At 40.5% G+C, this 25,475-nt stretch overlaps 1 protein-coding gene across 1 annotated transcript; it reads left to right on the top strand.

The window, feature by feature from the left end:
• The first annotated feature begins 525 nt into the window (after positions 1-525).
• ngfa (nerve growth factor a (beta polypeptide)) lies at positions 526-20,842 on the top strand. The gene is made up of 3 exons (XM_085443782.1): positions 526-701; positions 19,097-19,204; positions 19,537-20,842. Exon 3 carries the CDS (start codon positions 19,548-19,550, stop codon positions 20,436-20,438), a length of 891 nt encoding a protein of 296 aa, XP_085299908.1. The 5' UTR covers positions 526-701; positions 19,097-19,204; positions 19,537-19,547; the 3' UTR covers positions 20,439-20,842.
• Positions 20,843-25,475: the final 4,633 nt, after the last annotated feature.

Raw genomic sequence — 25,475 nt, 5'->3', positions numbered from 1 at the left:
TTTATTAGTATTAGTCCATGAATTTCACTGAACTGTGCACATTTTCTAGGGTTGGACAGCAGAAGCCTGCGACTATTTGCGCAGTCAGCTTTTAAAGACAGGGATTTTACAACATCCCTAAAAGAGTTAATGAGTTATTTACCCTAGCTGGCCTCCATAACTATGCTGCACTACTAATGATATATTTTAGAGTCTGTGCGGCTAGAAGTAGCAAGAAATGACTCATATAGTGGAACAATAATGGCAATCAATGGCCCTCCTGACCTTACATATGACTTCAACTGTCACATGAACTGTCTGAATCAAATGGAGGCTTTTTCCACTGTTTTATACACACATGGATGAACGGAGAAAAGAAAAAATGAATGTCACTATTGAACATTTATTAAAAGTGCCACTTTTTTCTGTCACAGACGCACGTGGATAGGGTAGGCACTAGGACCTGCTGTGAGCCAAACAGCAGGGAGGAGAAGCTTTGGGACTGTAAACTTTTAGAGCAGTCCATTTCCCAAAGAGTGTGGGAGGGAGACAGACAGAAGTGGATGGCCCAAGACCTGGATTCACAGCTTTAAAAGTAGGAGCGGGATTTTGAGTTTGGGGCAATTCTTCCCCAGGCCTGGAGAGAGTGAGGTGGAATATAGCAGACTTTCTGTGGAAGTTTTTACTCAGTGGGGAGAAAGAAAAAGGAGCATTAAAGGGTGGTGAGTCCTACCTTGCTTTTTTTTTTTTTGCTTTGTTTTTCTTTTTATTAAACACTGTAAATATGCGGGGCGTGTATCCACACATGGCACAGAAGCAGAATCTATTACAGAAACTCTGAGAGCATGTTGTTAAATGTAAGTTGAGCCTCTAAATTGAGATTGAGAACAGCAGCAGCCACTTTTCTATAGAGAGGGGGGATTTCAGCTGACTGCAACATACATGAGGCACTATTAAAAGTTTACTGAGATAATGTTGCTGATGATTGCATTTCTATGTCATTTTAATGTTGTGAGCCGGGTACAGAGGTTTTTCAGGTATTTGCAGATGCAAAGATCAAACGGAGGAGGACAGGGTGTAGAAAGAAGGAGAGAATAGAGGTGAGGAGTAGAAAAAAAGGGGGTTCTTCAAACTTCAATGGGAACCCGTTTACTGTTCAGAAAACTCCTGGGACATCAGGTTACCTTTTCTTTTTCTCCCTCTCTCTCTGTCTCTTTCTCTTTTTTCTATCTGTCGTTCTCTCCACTCATGTTACACAATTCTCAAAAGACTTGCAGATTCTGATGAGCTCCAGTGTCCAATATGAAGCATGTTGAGGGTGTCCTCACACCTGGGTGGGGCTTGTTGTTTATAAGGTGTGCTACTAATCATTTTTTCAACTCTTTAAACTAAATTTTTAAAATTGTGTTGTGTATTCGTGCGTGTGTGTGTGTGTGTGTATGCAAGCAAGCGTGGGTGCTAAACACAGACCTCACGCCTGCCACTCCTACGAGGGAATTCCTTTCGGGGTTTGACAGGAGAGGAATGTCACAGTGAGCCAAAGATTACACACACAAACAAACATGAAGCAAATCAACAGTGTCACTAAAGGCTTCACCTTTGTCATATACGTGTGGCTCTCTGTGAAAAACACATTCATTGGTTCTAATATAATGTGCCGAGGATGCTGTTTGGTTGTGGTCCATAAAATCACCAAATATCAACATTGATATATCAATATAGGTATCATATAGATAGGTGTTATGTTTTGTCACCCACCAACGTACCTGTATTATCTGCTTCAGCAGCAGTGTACTGTATTTATGCACCTTTGTGTTAGATAATAAAATAAAAACAGCTGAGGTTACTGCAGATTGGAACGAGTAAAGAAGTAAAGTTTCTTTAAAAACAGTGAAGTTATAAGTAAATGGCTGATGTTACTGGAGGGGATGTGATTGCCTTCATCTCCTCTCTGTTGGCCCTCTGTTGGCAAAGTGCTGCAGCAACCTGACTATATATCCTACATGACATGCTCTTCTTTATGGTTAACGCAGGAGGAGTCAGCCAAGGCTTAGTTAAAATGAATGTTTTGTAAGTTAAAAATAAAAATAAGATAGGCCGTAGTCAAACTTCAGGTCTGAAATGAGTTTTCTCAAGCAAAACAGGTTCTTTTTCTGAAAGGGAAATCACAGTAACTGTTATTACTGATTATATTTAGAGTACGCCTTGTTGACCTAGCTGCCGGTCTGCCATCTATGCAGACCGACCTGGACACTTGCTAAATTTGTAAAAGTCCAATTTATGACATATCTCTCTTTTTGCTTTTACCTTTTTTTTCTCTAATAATTAGAAAACAAAAGGTTTTCCTGTGTGTAACTGTGTTTGCAATTGAAACAGAAATGGTTTTACCCTGTAAATCTTTCAAACCTAGCAATGCATCCAATGCCAATGCTAAAAACAACTTAAGCCATATGAACTACCGTTCGTATATGTATGGAGGGCAGATGGACAGTGCTGTTTTCCCCCGCAGACAAAGATGTCTGTGATTATTCATGACCCTCTCAGGTTTCCCTTTGAAGCTGAGTTACAGCTTTCCCTATGTTAGCACCAGTGTGTGCAGTTGTGTATGTGTGCATTAGTGTGTGTGTGTGTGTGTGTGTGTGTGTGTGTGTGTGTGTGTGTGTGTGTGTGTGTGTGTGTGTGTGTGTGTGTGTGTGTGTGTGTGTGTGTGGGAGGGAGAGCGTAACAGAGTAACTCTTTACAAATGAACAAGTATTAAACTACTTAAACAGTGAAGAGGAACATATTCATGTGCAGCAAAGAATGGCCATAAGGAAACATACTGTGGAGTGTTTTTATGTCACAGCTATTTACCCAGAAAAAAAAATAACCGTGTTGACCTTTTTAAAGTTACAGACCAGCGTAATACATTTATCCCTTCTTGTTCTACATGCTGCATTTTTATCATTTTGTCAGTTTAAGACTCAAACACCACTGACAGCTTGTTGCTCTGCTTGCTATGTGGACAAGTGACATAATCTGAATCTGCAGTCACTCGGATTTTGACAAGAACAGGATCCACCCCTGAAACACATAAAGGAGGAGATGATGTGGGCTGTCTAGACTGAATGGTTGTATAGGACACCTGGGCAAGGGAGAGGCTGTGACAGCACACCTGTACTGTCAGTTTATCTTTGATTCTTTAACCCGAGGCCAGCGACAAACAGCTCTTAAAGTGACTCTAGATTTGCAAACACCATAAAATAAACATAATTTTAGTTGGGTTTTCAATGAACAATGAAAATTTTTATTATATCTCTTTTGATGGACATCTTTATTTAAATTATCAGTTGCACTTTGATTATTAATGTGACTAAACTGTGTGCCAAGCATTAGGATTATTCATGCAGTAATCTGCAGGCTAATATAGGATGGGAGTCATGTGACGCAATTTAGGTGACGTTTTAAAACCCACAGTTTCATGCTACTTCAGTAAAAATACCGTATCACCAGATTACACTCAAGTACTACTTGCAGAACTAGAAAAAACGGGGCGGTGCCAGTTGGCAACAGAATATTTAAAGGTTTCTTCACACTGGATGATAATGTCTTATCAGACCACAAAAGCTGGAGGCAGAATAATCACAATCCTTAATAATCCTCAGTGGTTAATTGCCCAATTAGTGACAGGTAGAGATTTTCAAATACCTGCATTTACACCTGCCCACAAGCATTATCTGCACACCTGATCAGCCTCTGAATTGCTTTGCAAGCCTTTTCCATGCTTCATGATTCTTCATGCATCCTTTAGAGTAACACTTTTCGTAGCATTACACAACAGGTAGTAAAATTAGTAATATTGTGCGTATTCTAAATCCTTATGTGCTACAGTGTGGTGAAAATATATCATTGGTGATGTGAAGATGAGATTTCTTGATATAAAGGCTTATTTGATTATTTTACCATAATTTTACAATTTAGTAAACTAGTAGTTTTAAGGTGTAGGTTTTGTTAAAACTGTTTAAGTCAAACTTTGACTTTAAAAAATGAATCTAATAACTAAAATTTATTAGGTGAAGGAATCTCGTTTCTTTCTCTATGAGTGATGGTTACGCTCGATAAAGCAGAAGGAAGCATCCCTCTTTCTCGATAGTTCATGGGTCAGAATGTAAACCCAGGGCGCTGGTTATCTTTTGGGTCAATACACAAAGTCGGGTGAGAACATCTGGCGTAAAGTAAACTAGTCGAAGGGTCTGTATGAAATCAGTGGGAAAGGTAAAAGGTCAGAGTTGGAGGTTATACCTCTGTGCTTGTGTAGGAAAAGCGGGATCTGGAGGCCACTGCAGGTCAGAATCCCGAAGGAGCTCTGAGCAGAACAGACAAAAAATATATATATAAAATATCGGAAATGTAACATCAGCTTTCTGCTGTAATTCTTGTTGACATCTCTTTTACAAACATCTTCTCACAATGTTTGGAAGGAAACGTGTTCAACAGAAATCTCAGCTAACATTGTTTGACATTTGTAACTTACTGGATTTGAACAGGGCTCTTGTCAAACATGTGCAGGATTCTTTATATGGACCTGGTTTTCTGCCCCTTTGCGCTGCACACAAACACGCTTCCGGACTTTTCCACAGATGAAAACTGAATCCAGTTGCAATTCTGTGTTGAAGATCTGATTTTGACAGGTGCTGCATCAAAGGGTTATGTCTGTGTGCTCTGATCTTATTTCTATCTCTATTGTGTGCATAGTACTATATATGCCTACAAAAAATACATCTAAATGTACTGACATGCCTGCTCATTCCACATAAATGCCTCTGTGACTTTTAGCTATGGCTTACTCTGGTTTCATGCATGTGCACGCAGCACAAACACAGTAGCTGAAAAATGGCCTTTCTTACAGCTATAATAACAGTGTTGTGGTCTTAATCTGTTGACTTTGTGTTTGTCTGATGTTGTGAATTGTTTCACTGCAACTCCTCGTTAGATGTGTGTGTACATTTGGATTAACGTGATGACACCGTCTCACTCTCACTTTCCTTTGCCTTTAACCCAATTGGTAGTTTAACTATAGCTTGTCTGGACATGAAACTTGCTCTTGTTGCCATCAACAGAACAAAATACTTGGTCTCCTCAAATATTTAGATTCAGTACAAAAGCCTCGTGAAAATAGCCTGATAGTTCACTTTTACTCTACACAAACATCTCTTCTTATAAATTTTAAAGTGATACAATTTTCTCACCTGGCTATCAGAAGCTATCACAATACAGAGTGTAATAGTAACGGACACCAAGCCCAGCAGTGGGAGAATGGGGTTTGTCAATGAGTATTCACAAAGCGCATGTGTGTACATGTGCATGTATACATGTTTGTGTTGGATACCCTTCAAACACATAGACACGCCTTAGCCCCAAGGATACAAGCGAAGCCTCTCATTATGCACTCATTTTGATTCTGCCGATTTCAGAATGCACAGAATGCATGAGGATGAGCCACTGGCTAGTCGTAACAGATTAGCCTCCTGCACAGCCAGCAGGAGTTAACAAGGTGTTGTTCTACATATAGTTGTTTCAGCCAGACAGGATCCTGCAAAATACCAATACATCAAGGACTTTACAAGCAATTTTCTCTCCTCCAAACTATCCGTTTTATCTGTCATCGAGTTTTGTTGCAGTTAAAACTCACGGATTAATGGTGAGTCCTCAGGACTTTTGGGGAGTATGACGCTGCAGGCAGCAATTTCTCTCTGCTAGATTCTCTTTTAAGCCTTGTATTAAGCTCCATAGTAAATATTCATTTATCTAAACTCCTGTTCCAAGTCACTTACATGCAAAAAAAACATACACACACATAGAGCTGTGCTGGAAAGTAGCCACTTACTCTTTCACCAGAGCTCTGCTCACACAGTGAACATGGCATGCTGCTAACAGACAGAGGATGGGCCTGGGAGGTCCCATGCAGACAGGTGTTAGACATCAGCCAGAGGGGAAAAGTGTGGGAGGGTCAGGAAAGGAGGGAGATATGAAAAGGGAGATAGGGAGAGTGAGAGACATAGAAGCAGAGAGAGAGAGTGATGACAGCACGATGTGGAGACCACACAGAATAGAAACTGGTTCGGTCAAATCTTTAGTAAGAGGTGTCATGGTACAATCAAACAAACACTGGGAGGGACAAAAACAAGATTCTTTGTACAATCTTGAGCAGATTCAGTGCACTTCTGACAAGCCTGTCTATAAGAGTGCAACAACATGGACTGCAGTAATCAGTGTTGTTTGGTTAACTAGAGACGAAGCTGGGTATCCTGGTTTTCATAAAGCTGGCAAAGTTCAGCCTCAAATTTGACTTTTTTTGGATGCATTAACAATATACAGCACTTATGCCTCCTTCAGACATCCACTAATGTCTTTCAGTCTGACTTAATGTGAAAGTATCTGTTTCATGTATGATTGTGCGTCATAAACACGTTTAAAAGTTAATGCTGCAGCCTTACTAGATAAGAATAAGAAACATTAGAAATAGCCACAGATTTCTTTTAAAACCGGCCCAGTCTGAGTGCCTGCCATTACAACAGACAGGAATGTGCTTTTTAACAATTTTAGCATTTTAGCACAAACACTAGAGCACAGATGGATGGTAGTTCTCATGCCTTGCAGACAGGCTTCCAAAAATCACCTAGTTTCCCTAATTGCCCCACAATGTTACATATATCACAGACTGAGATGTTAATAAGATTATTAAAGATTGAATCAGAAACTAACAGCACTGTGTTTTTCATGCAGTGAGTGAACCTTTATAAGCTGCTGTTCACTGGCTGTCTGTTCCACTGGACCAGGCGTATAGCAGTTATCGGTTAAGAATAAAACCATAGCTCCCAAATTTAAAAAAAACAAACCCCAACCTAATGCATATTTACCAAACCCAGAGTGAGCGCTGCTTTCAAAAAAGTGGGGCCAGTTTTTTCCTTATTATTATATTATTGCTGTCTTTTGAGGTGAGTTGGGTTGTGAACTTTCTGCCATTGTTACCACAAAGTTTTTGATTAAGAGTCACCAGTCAACAACCCTCTGGCAACTTCTTGAGAATAACCTGTATTTCTTTACTGTTTGGCGTGTGGTTGCTAGGGATGGGTATCGTTTAGGTTTTATCCGATACCGGTGCCAAACCGGTACTTTTGAAACGGTGCCGGTGCTTAAACGGTGCTCAAACCAGTGCTTAAAGAATGGAGAACACAAAATTGGTCCAAAAACCTCTCATGTTCAGCTGTTTTTTTGTAAAAAGATAACAATGTTAGCCTTTTCTGCAGCTATGGGGCATATATGGTATCACTCTTGGCTGGAAGCAGTGCTTAATCGATGGAAAAAACACCAATTTTGTCTAAAAACCTCTCATGTTTAACTGTTTTCCACTTTTTCTTTGGTCATTTTAGCCTTTTTGTCCAGGGTGAAGGGAGCATCTGCCATCAAACAAGAAGACAGCCGCATGTAACTACGACGGTGTTTGCTAGTTCACCTTACATGCATTAATGTAATAACGTGGTTAGCCTACTCAACGTAAATTACACACGAACAACATTAAGCTACTCACGCAGAGAAGAACGGCTGCTGCTGCATCATCATCATTTCTGCTACACTGGCAGGGCGGGGCCAGGACTCTCCTCTTCGGGTTTTTGGGGGATGTTGCTAACTCCGGGTCTGATAACAGGCACCACACCCGCAGTAGATGCACTCGGTGTGAGGTCTCGCAGCAAGCTATCAAATACGGCGCATTTCTCGGCTTTTAAAAAAACGCTATGCGTCGCCAGGTGTTTCATCGGATTCGAGGTGTTGCCTCCTTTGACAGTATCACAGTATCAGCTTAAAGCACTTGTTGCTGCTGAGTTTGCATCTTTTGCTGTGAAGTACAGCCAGACTTTGACCGCTTTGCCTTGGGCATTTTTAATCTGTAGCTCTGCTCTAAAAGAACGTACGTACCTGGACCCGCCTACTATCCTCGGAAACGTAAAATGATTGGCTAGAATCTAAAGTGTATCACAGCTCAGGGAAAAAAAGCACCGAAATAAAGCACCGAAATGTGCGCTGCTTTTCGGTCTGGTTACTACAGTTTATGACAGAACCGATACCGGTACCCATCCCTAGTGGTTGCTGGGGGTTGCTGGGTGAAATTAGTCTCAAAGAGAGTGCTTTTGACTGCTTTGCTAACAGTTTCACATGGAGGTTTTTGTTCCATATACAACTTTGGGAACAATTTCACCTGCAGACTACAAGCAACCTCCCACAAACGCTCTCCAATGAGTCAGAAAATATAAATTTAGGTGTGTGTATATGGGGCTTAGCAGTTGATTTCACAGTGACAGGAACCATTCACAAATGATCAGGGAATTTCCCTAGCAACTGGTGGTTGCCAAGCACTTGCCAACCAGTCTCTAGGCCTGTGTGACTGGGACCTAATGTCATGATCCTGGGTCCTTTTGTGTTTTCTCTTCGATTTTGGTTCTGTTCTTCCTCTGTTTAGTGTTTACTCTGTTCTGCCCGTGTGTTCCTGTATCTAGTCCGCGTTTCTTAGTTTGTGTCCTTTCATGTGTAAGTTCCTGTTTTATTGTGAAGGTCTGCGTCTTATGTGAGTGTTTTCAGTTTGCCTCCCTAGTCTCGTCGTGTTAATTACTCCCAGCTGTGTTTCCCACCTGTGTGTAATCTCCCTGTGTTCTCTGAGTGTATTTAAGTTGTGTTTTCTGTCTTAGTTGCTGGTTCGTCTGTGTTGTTTCCCCTCGTCTCCCCGTATGTATTTCCTCGGACCTCCCTGCATCTTCGTTTCTGGTTTGTGTTGTTAGTTTCCCCAGTTTAGGTTTCCGGTTTCATGTTCACCCACCATTGCTGTTTGTACCCACTCCTGTAAATAAATACTCACCTGCACCAGAGCTGCCGCCTTTTGGGTCCTTTCTCCAACTCCACACGGCTTGCCCCGGCAAACCGTGACACCTAAATTGTTTCAATATTGCCTTTTTATTAAAATCTATAAAATATAACACAACCATTAGGGTAATTTTTGCATATTTTGCTTCTTTAGCGTCATGGAGCAATATTGGTTAACACTTCGCCCTAGACCCCAAAAACAAAAGCAATTAATCAGTTAAATCTAAAAAGTATTATGAGAAAGAAGTGGAAGGTAAAACTATTCAGCCAGCCTTTCAGACTGTTTCCTCTGTATTTGTTGACTATGTTTTAAAATTAATTTGAATTAATTTGAAGCGTCATGAAGGGATGCAACCAGAACTACTTTCCATGTATTAAAGTTTCCTTTTAGCTGTCTGTCAAACGTGAGAACTAGTTGTGTTTCCTGTGTCGTATATGCTACCATTACCAAATTCAATTAAGAATATTTAGAGAAAATCTTGCGTGCATATCTTAATGTTTGACATAGCATATACTCAGTCTTGCGTGACCACACCCGTGCTCATGGCGACAGACAGACCGCAACATAAACGGTGCGTAATGGAAAGTTTTAGTCTCTTAGCAAGCACATCTGTCTATTTACGCCCATGTTTCACTTTACGTTGCGCTGAAATCTACCTGGATGACTCACTCGGGGGTTGCTCAGCTGCTGATTTGTTTACAATACCATGAGGTGGCAAAATTACACACATTTGTCTCCTCAGATACTGCTGTTAAAAATACTCTGCTAAAGGTTTGAGCACTAAGATTCAACTTCTTTACTCAAGTAGAAGTGTTGAAGTACAGGCTCTGGAGTGTAATCAAGCTTTGGAGGACATTGCTACCAGCTCACTGAATCTAATGCCATAATAGTATCATACAAAAATAATATTAATATAAGGGAATACACAATTTATTTAAACTTAAATACCAATTCTAATGAATATACTCACCTTGAACATAATGTTATGAAGGACACAAGTAAAGGCAACCAAAGGAAATCGAATAAATGACTCTACTTGCTGTTGCATTTATTGTAGATGGATGATTTTGCTTCTTCAAGTAAGTATAGCCAGGGGTTAAAGTGGGAGTTGGCAGGTGACGTTGGTTGAAGTGGTAGAGCGTGGGAAAATGAAAAACTTAGAAATACATTTTGTGTACATTTTGTGATCAGCTGACCTGTGCTGGTGTTTTATGTTGTGATCGGCCAAATGAATTATTAAGATATAAGCAGATCTTATAAGAGCCATCGTCGCTGATTCTCCAGCTTTGACAGCATAGATCTAGTATAAAGGCAGAATTCAGTGAGTTAATCTAATCAAAAACATCACCTTAAATTTAATTTGATTTGTGCAACCTTGATGTAACATAACACTGTCCATGAACATCACAGCTGCTCCGCACATTCGATTCAGTTCAGTTCAATTTTATTCATGCAGCGCCAAATTACAACAACAGTTGTCTCAAGGCGCTTTATATTGTAAGTGCCACAATAATATATTACTGTAAACTTCACCGCAATCCTGAAAACTAACCAGTTTAGCCTGCTCTCTCCCTATGCAGCCTTTGAATAATAACAAGTCAGTATACTTCAGTTTCTTTGAAGTATACTGACTAAGTTTTTTTTCCCCTTCTTGATTTCTTACTCTTTTTCATATTTGTCACATTTAAATGTTTCAATTCATTAAAAGTAAAGATAAATGATGATTTCATTTATTGAAGGAAAAAAAGCTGTCCACACCTACATGGCCCTATGTGAAAAAGTAATTTCCCCATAAAGCTAATAACTAGTTGTGCCACCCTTGGCAGCAAGAACAGCATTTAAGCATATGTGATAAGTGGCAATAAGTCTTTTGCATCACGGTGGGGGGATTTTGGCCCACTTCTTTGCACAGTTGTTTTAATTCCATCACATTAGAGGGTTTTCAACTATACAGACGTGAATTTATTGGTGTGTTTCGAATCATTATCCTGCAGCATAAGCAAAGTGCACTTAAACTTTAGAGCATAAACTGATGGATATTCTCCTTCAAGATTTACTGGAAGAGTTCATAGTTCCATCATTAATGGCAAGTCATTCAGGTCCATGTCTGACGGTGGGTATGATGTTCTTTTTATGAAATGCTGTGTTAGTTTCACACCAGACCGAAATAGTGCGAAAAGTTCAAATTTTGAGTTTGCCAGTCCACAGACAAGACGGACCTCCAAATATTTACCCAAATTTTTGTGCCTTTTTCTTTGTTCTTCTTATCCATAAATCATTAACACTAACTGTGAGTGCTGTTCACCACTGTTCCACGTTTTCTCCATTTATAGATAATGGCGCTCACCGCGTTTCACTGGAGTTCCAAAGCCTTCGAAATGACTTTGTAACCTTTTCTCAGCTGTTCTTGAGTTTCTTTAGATCACTGGATTTTAGTCTAGTTAACTCAAATATAGTGAACACATATGTAACAAAGCAAAAATCAGAAAAGGGACAAATACATCTTCCCAACGGTGCATGTGTTTGTATTGATATTACAAATATTCATATTGGAAGATGGATCAAGTCAGAGAATTTTTTTAATCCTAAACCACTCTTTGCCATTTTGATTAGATAATACACGTTCCCCAACTGGACGAGTAACAGCATGAGTGAAACTCTGCATAAATGGTGTTTGAGTTTTACTCTAACAATAAAGCTACAATATGATCTAACTCAAGCCTGAAACTGCTGGTTTTCTGTTAAAGCTATTGAGAGAAGACACAAAGTGATGAAACTCCACGTTTTCCTTTCTTTTGAATGCTTTGTAACTCCCCATTGCCTTTATTTCCTCCCTCTGACCCTGTCCTTGAACTCTTCTTTGTCTCAGTGTCTGTTCCACTATAAACTTGCCCTTCCTTACTTTGCTTCTCACATGCTCCTTTATGTGTGTAATTCTCTAGATATCTTATTGCCCATATGCATCCCGCCCTCCAATATTGCTGCCTCTCCCTATCCCTTGATGTATCTGATTCCTTCCTCTCCATCCTTCTGTCTTCATCGCTGTCTGTGGCCAGACAGGCATTCTTGCCTCTGGCCCTCCTCATGTCTCTGTGCTGCTGTGGGATTTTTAGATGCTCACCAGGAAGGGGGAGTTATTACCAGAGCCGAGCCAAAAGATTAAACACTTGTCACGAGAAGATTGTTGAATGTCAAGGTCATAAAAACTAGGGTTCTGGAAAACATGTTAATCATTGTGTTCATCCTGACTTCAAGGCTTGGAGGATCAGCCTCCCACGTCCACTGGTCCAGTGCAGGGAGAGGGTGGGTTGATTGGGGATGGGCCCATTATGTGGAGAGAAAGAAAGGGGGTGAAAAATGGAGAGAATGGCTTTCACTAACAAAACTGTGATGCTCTGACTGAGGTTTTGAGTGACTTCCAAAAAACTGTCATGTCTTGAACTCGGCTGGAATCGAACAACCAACATTTTTAGTAAGATTATAGAAAGTAGTTGAGCAGTTTGGTCAGAAACAAAGTTATAAAACTTGCTTAATACATCTCACCGACAGCTGAGAGAGTGAGTGAGCCAAGATTTTAAATCTTATTGAACAAATTCAAAGCTGTCTGGTACTTGTCTCCTCAGCGGCTGTGGTCTGAGAACACTTCGGCTTCATATTTTGCTCTCAGAAGAAGGTCCAGCAGAGTTTGGCGATTGTACATTAAGAGAGAGTTGACTCTACACTGGCGCCACTGTGACTTAAGTGTTTGCTTAGATGATCACATATTACTAATTGCTAAATGAACTTAAGTGACAGAGTCGAGGCCACTCTCCCTCCCATTGATCGCTGGTCGGTGCCCATATACGCCATCATCCATTTGATTAAACCACTTCCACTCCTTTTAGTTCGTCCCAGCAATCACTTCATGTTTCTCAGGGGTTTTTGGCACTGTGTGCTGGTACCCGTGATCGGCCATCAGCTCAAAGACCTCCTGGCAAACTTCTCGTTTCGGGCTGCTACCAATACTACCATCAGCCACTAAACACAAAAACATCTGCATCTCATGACGTCTGGTGATGTCATATTTTCATATCAACTCAGCTTACTAGGAGCAGGTACTGAAAAAGTTTCACCTAATGGAAACCGAGTGGAGTCAAGCCAGCCTAGAAGGTATAAGTGGAGGAGGGCTGCTGGTGTTCATGCTTTGTATCACAGGCGAATCACTCACGTTGTTCATTAATAAACAGTTTTGTTGCATGCTGACATTAATCTGATATTTTCATTGACAGTGGAATAAATTTTAGCCCTGTTTGTACAAACAAGCTTCGATTTGCTGCTTTTGCTTCCAAATTACTGCTGGAATGAAAGTATTGTTTATATTTTAGGTTCCTTTCACGAACGCCACAATGATTCAGTCTTTCTATTATGATGAATCAGTGTTCGACTTACTGTAAGACATCATGTGACAACAGTGGAACGGTTGACGTCGCACTGCAGCCACGTCTTTGCTTTGTCTCAGGTTTACCCGTAAATAAAACATGACTGTGGAACAAATGTTGTCAAGAGATGAAATTGAATGTGTTGCTGCACGAAGTTTCGGCAACAAAGACTTTCAGGTCCAACAGTATAGGAAGAGCCCTGGGATTCTTGGAACTGTTGTTCAGTATTTTGGTCGCCCTTAAATGCCCCGGGGCTTTGTTGCATTGTGGGAAGCTGTGACTTAAAGTCAACATAAGTATGTTATTGCGCCTATATTCTGCCGGATACACTGTCAGCTTTTATTTGTATGTATTTGTATTTGTATCCTCTTGACACAACACTTTGACATCTACTTCTCTTGAGTAGTTTAATAAAAGTGTAAAAGTGAAGCCATATGCGGACACAAAGCCCAGTTATTCCAGTTCCAAGAAAAATTCATTCCACAGGAAATGCTAATAGAAATCCTGTTGTCCTTGTGTTTGGTGAATATAAAAAAGTCAATCACTTTAAGGCTTCTGAAGCAGAACCAGTATATATATTATTTTATCCCATAACAAAACATTTATGTATGCTCTGACTTCAGCAAGAGTTGGAAAGAAGAAAGACCCTCTCCAGTTAGAGTCTATGGATTTTATCAGAAAATGGTTGCGTAATTTTCCCCAAAGACGAGAAGATAATGGTCTGACCCTGTGCTTTGCACCTGCAAAGATGCACTATAGTGCTCAGATCTGCTTGCTGTTAGGCACAGAAACAGTCATGTACTCAGGAAGTTACCTCTGGCTTTTAACTGTGAGAGTAAAGATGAACACTGGGTCAAATTCCAGGAGCAAAAAAATAAAAAAAATGGAGAGACAGATAAATGAGAGACAGACGGAGAGAAACAGAAACCCAGAAAGCACGAAACAGCAGGATGAAGATGCTGGCTCTTTGCCAGTTTGTTCCCTTTAGTTCCAACACCATGGCTCCCCTCTTCCCTGATATTCTCAAGATGCCCTCGGCAGACATACAGAAGCTTTTATTTTACAACAGCTGATGGCAAAAACAGCTGTGCAAAATAGAGTATATTCATAAAGAATCATTTAGGTGCTGTCCTTTGGATGGTTGCTTATCAATTACCATCCCCTACTGCCGTTGTCATTTACAGTCCTCTAACACTGCAGGCAAATGTAACTGAAATGTTTGCAGAAAGCCCAAAGCTGTGGTTTATTTAAGATGTTTTTTGAACTACTGAGCCAAATGTTCAGCTGATTGCCAGCATGCCTCTCTATGGCTGCCAGTACCATTTAAATGAACGCTCGGTCTTTTGATAGCTACTCATTTGCAGAGGAATACATTTTAAAGTTGTATGTGCTGTTACCTGTGCATAGTTAAACCCTTACATATTTTATTGTTGGACATAGTAAACCGATCGAGTGAATTCAAGTTCATGTCGAGACCTCATACTTTGTTTTTCCACGCTGTAGCATTTGCCAGCTCCACATTTTGCACACCAAATGTTATTTTGTTCTCCATATCTCGCATCGTTTGTCATCCCTGCGACGAGTAAAGTACTTTAGCAGGTTATGTGTGCCTGCATGTGTGACACTACCTGTCTCGTTCCCCCCGTGTCCTGTGGCTAAAGCAGCAAAGTTTGGTGGTTGAAGTATGTCTGATTTACAGCAGGTGCTATTGTTGTCCATGTAAATGTCTTTTTAACATAAAGACCAGGGGGCGGTGAGGAACAAGGGTGCAGAACAGTACGCCACACAGGCTTAAAAAATGGCAGCATCATAGTAAATGGAAAACTGAACTATCATTAAACTCCTCTAATATAGTTTGGTTTTTGTTTCTGTTGGTGGTGGCGGTTAAAATATATATTTTAAGTTAAACAATTAAATTCACTTGAGAAAATGATGGCTCTAAGGTTAAATGGCTTTATGCAGACAATTTGAATTACAAATTGGCAAAACTAATGCTTAGTTAAGACAACTTAAAAGGTAAAGGTCACATCTGGTATCAAGAATCACCAGATACAACCTGACAAACCAGGAGAGTGACAGAAAAAAGTGTGACAAACTGGGAACAAGTAATAAACAATTAATAAATAAGATAATATGGTTACACTGGTAAGATAAGTGTGAGACAGCAGTTTTAAGAGAAAGCTTTTAGCATGATGATAATCTTAAATTGGCAGCAACTGAAATCAGGAAAAGCACAAATGCCACAGAGAAAACAGAAAGAAGAAGTCAGCTGATCGAGGGTGAAATAACTCATAACAATGCTTCGGCTGAAATATGGAAGAAATCCACACTTTTAATGCGTAAGAGAGTCCAAACATTCTTTTAATTTTGGTGACTGCTGCACGTTTGCTGTGCCAAAAAATAGGAGTTTTAACGTGCTTCCAAGAAAAGACTCAGCCTTCCGAGAACCTTTGGGGAGTGTAATTTAATTGTTATTTTAACGCTGCATGACATCATTTTACGTGACAACAACTCGTGGCAGGTTGTTGTATCGGTTTCACATGGCAGCTAATCGAAACTGTGACACGTGATTTTCCTTCTGTAGCTGAAACATCGTGAATGGAAGCAGTGTAAGGATTATTTCGAAGCGTTATGTTATCGGCGAGTGTGTCGCTGTGAGGAGAAAAGTTCAAACTCTCTTACAACAGTGAGTTGTGACAAAAAGACTTTCATTTCAAACTTTCTCCAAAAAGCAAAACTCGTTTAGACTGAACACGAACTAGTCCAATTTTTTAAACACTGATAACATTTTTAGAGGAAATAAATATATCTTCAACATTTGGATGTGTGTTAAAGGAGAGAGCACGTTGACCTGGCGGTCATCCTGCCTGATAATTATTTCCAGTGGTTGACAGCAGGAGGAACTGTGCTCCACTGGGTTGATGAAAGACACAGAAAAGCTGTTTACCTTTCTCTGTTTTGCGCTCGGCCTCTTTTCTCTCCTCCTCCCTCTATCTCTGCCGCTGTCAGTCTCTCTTTCTCACCCCCTCATAATCTATGGCCGCTGTCATCGCTCTGAGAGAGCGGCGTGTGTTTGTTTGACACGCTGCTCCTGCATATCTTTTAACAAGGACATGTCACTAATAACTAATGTATCACACAGACAGGAAGACACCCTCGCTAACTGTAAACTAACCCCGGAGTGATGGCAGGCGATGCCTTCTTGTTTCACACGAGTGTGTAATGCTGTAAACTGTAGTCTGATCATTAGATCATCTTGTGGACTAGCAAAAAAAAGAAGTGTTACAAAGTCAGTACCAGTAACTGCGTGGCTGGTTTCCACTGTCTTTGGCTACATATGTGGTCTCTAAAGTCTTTTTCCCTTCCTGTTGCCCAATGATTAGTTTTCTAGGTCACAACCCGGCAGCTGTGTGACTAATGTCATCTTTTCCACTTGCTTTCATCAACTTTGGCAGTCTGGTTTGACCAGGTAGTGCCATGTGGTGCGTGGAACCCCAGCATGTGAAAGTGATGGATGACTCAAGAGAAAATGGTCTTGATTTACAAAGCTGGCCAATCAGCTTATTGTGAAAAAAGGGAAGCTCCTTATATTGATGGATGAATCAAAAAAGAATATTGAACTACGGTTTTGTTTATCCACCAGTGTATTAATACAGCATGTGTAGTGTCTGGAAATATGAACCATACAGGGTCTGTCCTTTCTCTGGTTTGTGGTTTAACAGTTTTGGAATGCCTCTGTCATTACTTGGCCACAGGACTGTCTCCTTCTAGCTTTGCTGCTCTTCAAGGTACAACATTTTACTTTTTATCACTGCTGCAATGATCTTCCTTCTCTAGTGTTTGATGTAGGGTGTTAGCACCTAAATCCTAAATCTAGGATTCTTTTTTCCAGGCTCAATGTGGGCGATGTTTTTAAACTCCAGTGTAAAACGCAGTAGTGCTTACACAGAATCGTAAAACAAACAGTTTAGGGAGGAGATGTAAATCCTGCTCAACGTTCAGGAGAAACACCAGCTTGTGTGTTTGTTTTTCTGTGTATTTGTGCGAGAAGGTCAGAAGGATAGTCAGGCCGATTCTGATGCAGTGCCGAAGTAATTCTGTAAGTCAGAGGTGTTCTGCTCTGACCTGTGTGCTCATGCTCTGCAGTGTTTACGCTCCACCAGCATTAAACATAAGCCACATATTTTTAACATGAGGATCCTTCACCATAGGCCTTGCAAATAGTGAGCGGCACATCAGCCTGGATCAATCAGCTCACTGCCTGTTTGGTCCGGCTCCATGTGTGCAGGGTGTGGGTGTTTAAGTGTGTGTATGGTTGTGTTTATTGAAGCTAAAATACAATACAAAACCAGTAGGTATGTTTTATAAAACTATAGCTGTTTCCATCATCCGTGATTACTTGATTGTTTTACTGATCAGCTGCCAAACGGACTTTTTGGCAGTGTTTGAATAAGTATTAACAGAAGACGTCGTAACAATAGCACAGCGTAAAAGTATTGGATGCTTGTTAAACGCTGCATTAAAAGATTTACACAAGTAAAGGGCGTGGATCTACTTTCAAAAGCTAACAATCACAAAACAAGAGTATATGAAAAGCTTTGTCTAACCGCAGGAAAGCTGTAGCGTTAATATTTGAGTAAAGAGCAAAACTGCACCGAATACAGTACTCGAGTACTGCATCATTACCTTTTACAAAGCCAACAGCAGAAACATGTTTAAAGAACATTAAAAGTCAAGGACTTTAACATTCTTAGCTTGTGGGAAAATACCTGAAGAGTGATTTAAACTCTTTTAGCTGAGCTGATATTCCTAATGGGAACAGAGCCAGTGACATTTTGATATTTTTCAGCTGTTTGAAAGGTGGACGCTGGTCTGTTCAGACGCAACACTGACCTCTGCTGGTTATAAGTGCTACACTGCAAGGATTACAGCAAAACTGGTTTTTGCAAGAAAACTGTAAAATATCACGGAAAAAAATCAGGTTTCTTTTTTGTTGTTGTTTTGTGAAGATTATCATATATCACTAATTGCTTTTTCTAACTTCCTCGTTTCTTTAATCTCCTTTCAAAAGGCTCCGCCTCCCACACCAAAGCAGTAAAACATGTTAAGTTAAATATTTATAACACTAATAAACTTGTGTTCCAGCACTAAGCAAGCAAAGTGAAACACCGACACAAGTTTAAAAAATAACAGTAATGCTGTCACACCAGCTTCCACTGACCTCTGTGACCTGCTGGGTGTTTGTCTGGAAGGAAGTGGGTGTATTCACACACAACGCGACGCTGTGCAAACGATCCATGAAAACAGCATTATGTGCATGTACACATACAGATGCATGGCACTATTTTCAGTGCATAGGTTCACTATGTAACGAGTAACACTGGATGAGGTGTTAAATGCCTCACATTCCAGTGTACGGAAAACGCAAGCTCTTAAAGTTAAACATGGTGAGTGTGTGTACACGGCATGAGATAAGGTTAGGTAATGATAAATTGTGTATGTCGGTAAAAAAAGGGTGGCAGGTTTGCGGGGCTGTCTAAATAAACGAAACCGCTTGTTAAGCATGTTTACATTCCTGATTGCTCTGAATGGCTTTTATGCCCATCTTGTCCCTTTGCAGGGCACTTAAACACATACTCCTTTTGAGTCGGAGGTTTGCCTTTAAGATTACTTTTCCTTTGATTTGGTTTGATCTGAAAAACGATAGCTCCAGATGTATTTATGAAAATGTCAACGCGTATTATATCTGACTAAAATAACATTTGCACAAGTATTTAGTGTGTTTTTTGTGTGTCTTTTGCAGAGCTGTAGTTCACGGAGTCCAGATGGCAGGCATGAGGGGCCCGACCTGCATTGGAGTCTGGCTCTAGAGTCCACAGGGGCTCACACTTCAACTGGACACATTCCACAGGTACCCTTAAACACTCACCAAGAGTAACACGTAAAAAGCAAGACATACTTGAGCAGGACCAAAGAAGTGCTCAGTGAATCAGAGCAAAAGAGTCAAACTAAGAACAGAACTAATGCCCCCTTAATGACAACGTCAATGATTCTGAATCTTAGATGTCACAAATGCACAGTAAAGGTAAAGTGTTACATTTTCCAAGTGGATTGCTCACTTAGAAACTATTTATCAATCCTTTCATACATTTTTCAGTGCATTTCAATTAGAAAATGTGTGAAACTTTTCACTTTAGACATTCATGTGACATTATCTCAATTGCGTGTTTGTGTTTGGTTTAGGACGTGTGCCCATGAGGTCGTCATCACTGGTCCTGCTCCTCCTGATCGGCGTCCAGGCTGTACTGAACATGGGAGGTGGATTGGCCCGGAGTGCCGGGGCACCCAACCACAAAGTAGGACAGCAGACGGCAGCCAATCACAGAGCAAGACAACAGCACACAGTAGCCAGGGACCATCTTACTGAAGAACACACTTCAAAGCAGCATCATAGGACCAGCCACCACAGGACCAAGAGGCCTCATCGGGCAGCTTTAAATGCAAAGGATAGGAGCCCTCTTGTTGGGCACTCTACGTTGGATTCCCTCCCTGACCCCTCCATCCCAGTGGTGGATCCCAAGCTCTTCTCCAAGAGACGTTACCGTTTCTCACCTCGTGTCGTCTTCAGTGAGGTTCCACCATCACATGATGCCCTAGAAGGTGAGGGCTATGAAATTGATGGAGTTAGAGGGGTGAGGGTAAGGCGCCGAGCAGGATCACGCACCATGCACCGAGGAGAGTACTCGGTATGTGACAGCATGAATACCTGGGTGAGCAACCTGACAAAAGCCACAGACATGTACGGAAATGAAGTGGAAGTGCTGCCCAATGTTACAATCAACAATGTGGTGAAGAAACAGTACTTCTATGAGACCACCTGTCGATCCCCTACTCAAAGGGGTTCTGGAAACGCAAATGGAGGGAAGCCGGGGGGTTGGGGTGGAAAACAAGGTTCCAAATCAGGCAACTCGGGCTGTCTCGGCATCGACAGTCGCCACTGGAACTCCTACTGCACCAACTCACATATTTTTGTAAGTGCCCTCACCACCTTCAATGAACAGACAGCCTGGCGTTACATCCGCATCAATGCCGCCTGTGTGTGCGTCCTCAGCCGGAAGTCTTGGGGAGGAAGACGGGGGCACTGACTGAGGCGGACGCCCGACCACCAGACTATGAACCGAGCACAAACATTTCTCATTAACAGCCACTGCAGCTTTATTGCCAATACTGTAATCCTTTCCCACACATCCAGACAAACACCCCCACTGACCAAAGCATCCAAACAACACACGTACTTAATGCAAACACACACATCCACACACTCGAACATCTGTCCAGCCCCTCGGCCCCCCGACCCTACCTCAGTCAAAGAAGTCCTGGTTGTTTTAAATTATGAGGACTGCATGTCATATTTATGGTTTATACAGTCAAATATAAAATTATATACCGTATGTGTATATATACAAAATGAATTCAAGCTTTTAATGTTGATGTTATTGTTGTTTTTGTGTTGTTCATGCTGTTATTTATTAAACACCTCAGTACTTGCCCGGTTTGTTGTGTCTGTTTGAGATCATGCTGACCGTCACACATCTGCAGGTCTGATCAACTCTGGTTGTTTTAACGTCTTTTAGCTCTTTGCTTTACAACTTTAGTTTCATTGTCTTCTGTAAACCATTACAAAATCCAACCAGCCGTTATAAACAGGTTCGATAAACTTTAGCGTTTAGCTCATGATAAATCCAAAAGCAGTAACCTTCGGGGAAACAAACAAGACACTAAACTTTATTTGATGTACTTGTGTTTTCTTTCTTTATAATCTTTGCTTATATTAAATATTGTAAGCATATTCACATATACAGTACCAGTTAAAGTGGGGACGAGAAATCTCAACATGTGCAGTAACACGGGGTTTCTAACAGTCATTGTCTTCTTTAAATGATTCCCACGTGCAAAAGCTAAAAGTCACAAGCCCAGACACTGAGTCACCTTAAATATTTTCCAAATATTGTTACCACATAATTATTATTATTATTCTATTTTCTTTTTTGTTCTTTTTTTTTAATTCCCAAATTTCTGGTGACTCATGTCTCTGCATTAAGATATTCCAGCACCCAAAAGCAGAGGAGGCAGTAGAAAGACTTGTATGTGAACATCGATGCCTGAAGGAATGTGATTCATTCCATGCAGGCACGAGAGACGTGCTTTGCATTTTATACACACAGATTTATTAGCTGTGATGTTCCCAGTGTTCCCAGCAGTAGTGGTGACTTCTCGCCAGCTTGGCATACCGGTGTAAACACTACGGGAAGTCTCTGTGCATTTGTACTTGGAAGGAATGAATATTGCATAGAGACAGGTTCACAACTAAAGAAAGAATAGCAAACTGTATCTTAGCAAGGTACTAGGGCCACAATGAGTCACTACAACAGCTTTAATGTTTCTGATCTTAGAAAGTTTGGACACTGGTGGGAAAACATGCACATTTTTTCATGAGATAAGCTAAATGCAAGCATTTTTTTCACATGTAAATGCAACATCTAATACATTATTTTTCAATACCTTGTTTGGCCTTAATCAGATTATTAGGACTTGTGCTGCAAGTCAACTAATGCTTCTATAGCATGATCAATTTCAAACGTTTTGATACTCAGCAAGTGTGGCTGTGGAAATGTGAAGCTTACAAAGCCATGAAAGACTCTGTAATCATATCAAGTCAAACATGAACACCTCCGAGGTAAAATATCAATCATCTGAAATGTCAGGAAATGGCAATCAAGGGGAACTGAGGGGGAAAAGAACTAATGTGAAACATGTCTGCTAGGCTGGAAGGTTGCACAAAAACCTCATTGTGACTATAAAGAAAGTAGCTTAAGGAAGTAGCCTTGACTTGTTTACAGCAAAGGTGTAACCCTCCAACCTCATCAAAAGTTCAACTCGAAATCTATTGATAAAACAATTCAGCTTTGGAGGAATGTTTGGTCAAAGAGATGAGATGCATTTGATGGTTAAACATAGACTAGAAATGTGCTTTTGATTATGTGACATAGGTGCTGATACAACAGATCAATGTTTCAAGCAGCCAAGAATCCACTATAGGTTGTCCTCACCGTTCTCTCCCACACAACAATGACTGTCCGGCTGCATTTTCAGTTTTCTATGGGGCACAATTAGTCTTGACTGAAGCTGTTGACTAAGGGATACGAAGTATTGATTATATTTGAGCTAAAGGCCCCTTGTGATGCATGAACTCCAGTCACCATTTTGCATATTCCTGTGTTGTTTCTTTTTTATTTAGGAAAATATATTTATCACATTCCCTCTCTACAAGACATGTAATCATAACAATAATTCATGGGCAACAGTGAGACTTTGTCATTTGACTTGATGTTGTGTTTTGATAAGATCTGTGACATGCTAATTAAATACACTAACCACAACACACCACCTATCACTGAAATATGAGGTCTTACTGAGGGCAAAGTCCTACGGAGCCCCGCAAGGGACATGGGAGAAAAAAAGATTAAGACGCACTTTTGCGAGATCTCGCAAAAGTTCATCGTAATTTTTTTCTCCCGTGTCCCTTGCGGGGCTCCGTAAAGTCCCGGACTTGGCCCATGCACTCGCGCATTCATCGCTAAAGCCTCTATTTAGGTGAGAATCTGCTACCCTCTTGTGGTCACATAGAGAACTGTACTTAACACTCAGATGAATAGCAGAGAACTTCTCTCACATAACTCTATTTCTTCCAAACAGCAGTTGAATTCTGCACCTCTTTTCACATCCTTGCCAGATACCTGGCTGCACTCTCACCTGCACTAACCCTGCGGGTTCACAGGTGCTTTTGAGCTCTGATCGTGTTGCCAGGAAACCTCATCACAGCAAGGCTGTCTGATCAAAGGGGGTTTTTTATGTTAAAATTGTGGCCTCAAAATACCTTTCACTTTGGAAAGAGCTGCTAACAGGCGGTCTGCTAACCCTGACATATTTTCCTTTGATTTTGCTGCAGTTGCTGTGAAGTTATACAAGACACTTGAAGCTTAAATCAGTGTCTCAAAGGAGAAGCAAAAAATCGCTTTTCTTTGATGAATCTTCTTTATGTGCACTTTTCTGAAATAGATTGACGTCATAGAGGTGAGCACGACTCAAAACAGTGACTCCATTACATTTCCATCACTGCACACATGCAATCAAAGAGTCTTTGAACGAAGCCCATTGTAGCATGCATTTGGCAGGGTGCAAACTGAGTGAAGCCACAGAAAATTCATTCTTGGTGTGACCAGCAGATGGCGCTACGCTGCCAGGGTTAGACAGTCTGTTTAAACGTGCCTACAAGTTTGGTGCTATGAGAGTGTTGAACATCTCTTCATTAATATGAAATATAAAATAAATTACAATTTTGCGTGAGGCTGCATTGATTTTACAGCTGGCAGGTCTCACGGAAAGGGCCAAGGCCTTCCTCCAGACCAGGATGAAACAATGGGCAAACATCTGCTCTTGATGATCCCACACATTCAAGAAACAAGAAACAAAAGTATGATCTGCTTACAACAGAACGCCAATAACAGTGATGACAACATGCTTCCAAAAAGACTCGACTTATACACGTCGCCTTCCAAGTAAAGTCAAACCTATCAGTCGCCTTGAAATACCAGAGCCATAATAGATCAACTCAATGATTGACCCATTAAGTATCTTGTTGAGCTATAAATGATCCAGCTGGTCATTTGTTATCTATTTTAGTGGAGGCTAAGACCTGCACATACTTTTCATGTTCACATGTTTGGAACTGCATAGCAACTGAGCCACTAACAGCCAACAACAGCGAACAAGCTGAGTGGTCTTATCAGCCTTTCCACTTTTGGAGCTGCTCTGAAAAGTGTCCAGTGTAAGCTTTGTTGTGGTTTCTTCATCTTCCACAGTTCCTCTAATGGGTCTCAGAACACAAATAGGGGTTTTTAACTGATTCAGTTTTGAGACAGATGCACAGGCGAATGACTGGAAACAGTTGCATGTTTTCTCTAAAATCTCTACCATGTCAGTTCTATCTGATTCTGCCTCCCCTTCAGCTTGGCAGACCACTTTGTTTCCAATATGAGGACATTTTTTGACCAGTGTCTGACTGCCACTGATAAAAAAAGACATAAATAATTTTCTTTGGCTGTTCTCCCTGCTTCCAATAGCTGTATGGAAAATATGTTGAATATGGTGCTCTGCAGTTATTACATGTCATCGATGACAAACATCCGACAGACGAGCTGCTCTTTCCATTTCATTACCTGCACATATAAGTCTGTTAATTATACAGTAATGGTTCTTTTCACCCAGTGATCCAGCTGCAATATAAAAATAAGAACACTAACAACCTGAACTGGTTACCTAACTTAGTAATTTCCATTATTATATATTATTTTGCTATGAATTATATCGTACGTAATACATTGTTTGAAAAGTGTCTTCACTTAATTATTTAAACAGATTTTAGTGACATCAATATGTTGACATATTTTATGTGAGTAGGAAGAAAATGAACTTGTATGAACTCATCCCACCAGGATTAGATTAAGCACCACAGGCAGCTAAGGATAGAAACTGTCTGTTAGCCCCCAGGCCATTCACTGAAATTTAGAAGTAGTAACTTAGCAACGAATAAATAATAAACGTGTCAATATATTATCAGACAATTATTTTTATTTTATGTTTTTTACCCATCTCTTTCTACACCAGGCCTAAACTGGTACATACTCTTTCTGGGTTTACAGGAAGTGTTTGCCTCAGTGATTGCTGATAGGAAATGGCCCAACACTATCGTGGCTGTTGCTGAAATCTTGAGTAAATCTTGTTATCTGTTGTGATTACAACAATAAACTGATGAAACATGCTTTTAAACTTACATACTTCCTTTGTTTACTTGCTTTTCCCCATACTTCATGTGTGCATAACAAAGCTTTTGATCAGCCTAAGGTGTTAAGAATAGGAATTAATGCAAACAACACAAAATTCATGTCATCACAAACATGTTTTAAGAACTGTTGAATTTATGAGTTTCAGCAAGTTTTTTTTCATCTTTTTCAAAATTATTTTTTGAAAGCACAGCGAGCTGAAAGAGAGGAAGGAATGTGCTTACACACCACTCTTTATCATTAGTTATTATTCACCTCTGGCTCTCTTCCACAGTGCAT

The sequence above is a fragment of the Copadichromis virginalis genome, linkage group LG20 (genome assembly GCF_057382275.1).
Source record: "Copadichromis virginalis isolate Kocher_CV1m ecotype Utaka linkage group LG20, C_Virginalis_male_GT1.1, whole genome shotgun sequence".
Lineage (NCBI taxonomy): Eukaryota > Metazoa > Chordata > Actinopteri > Cichliformes > Cichlidae > Copadichromis > Copadichromis virginalis.
This window is presented reverse-complemented; position numbering and strand designations above follow the sequence as displayed.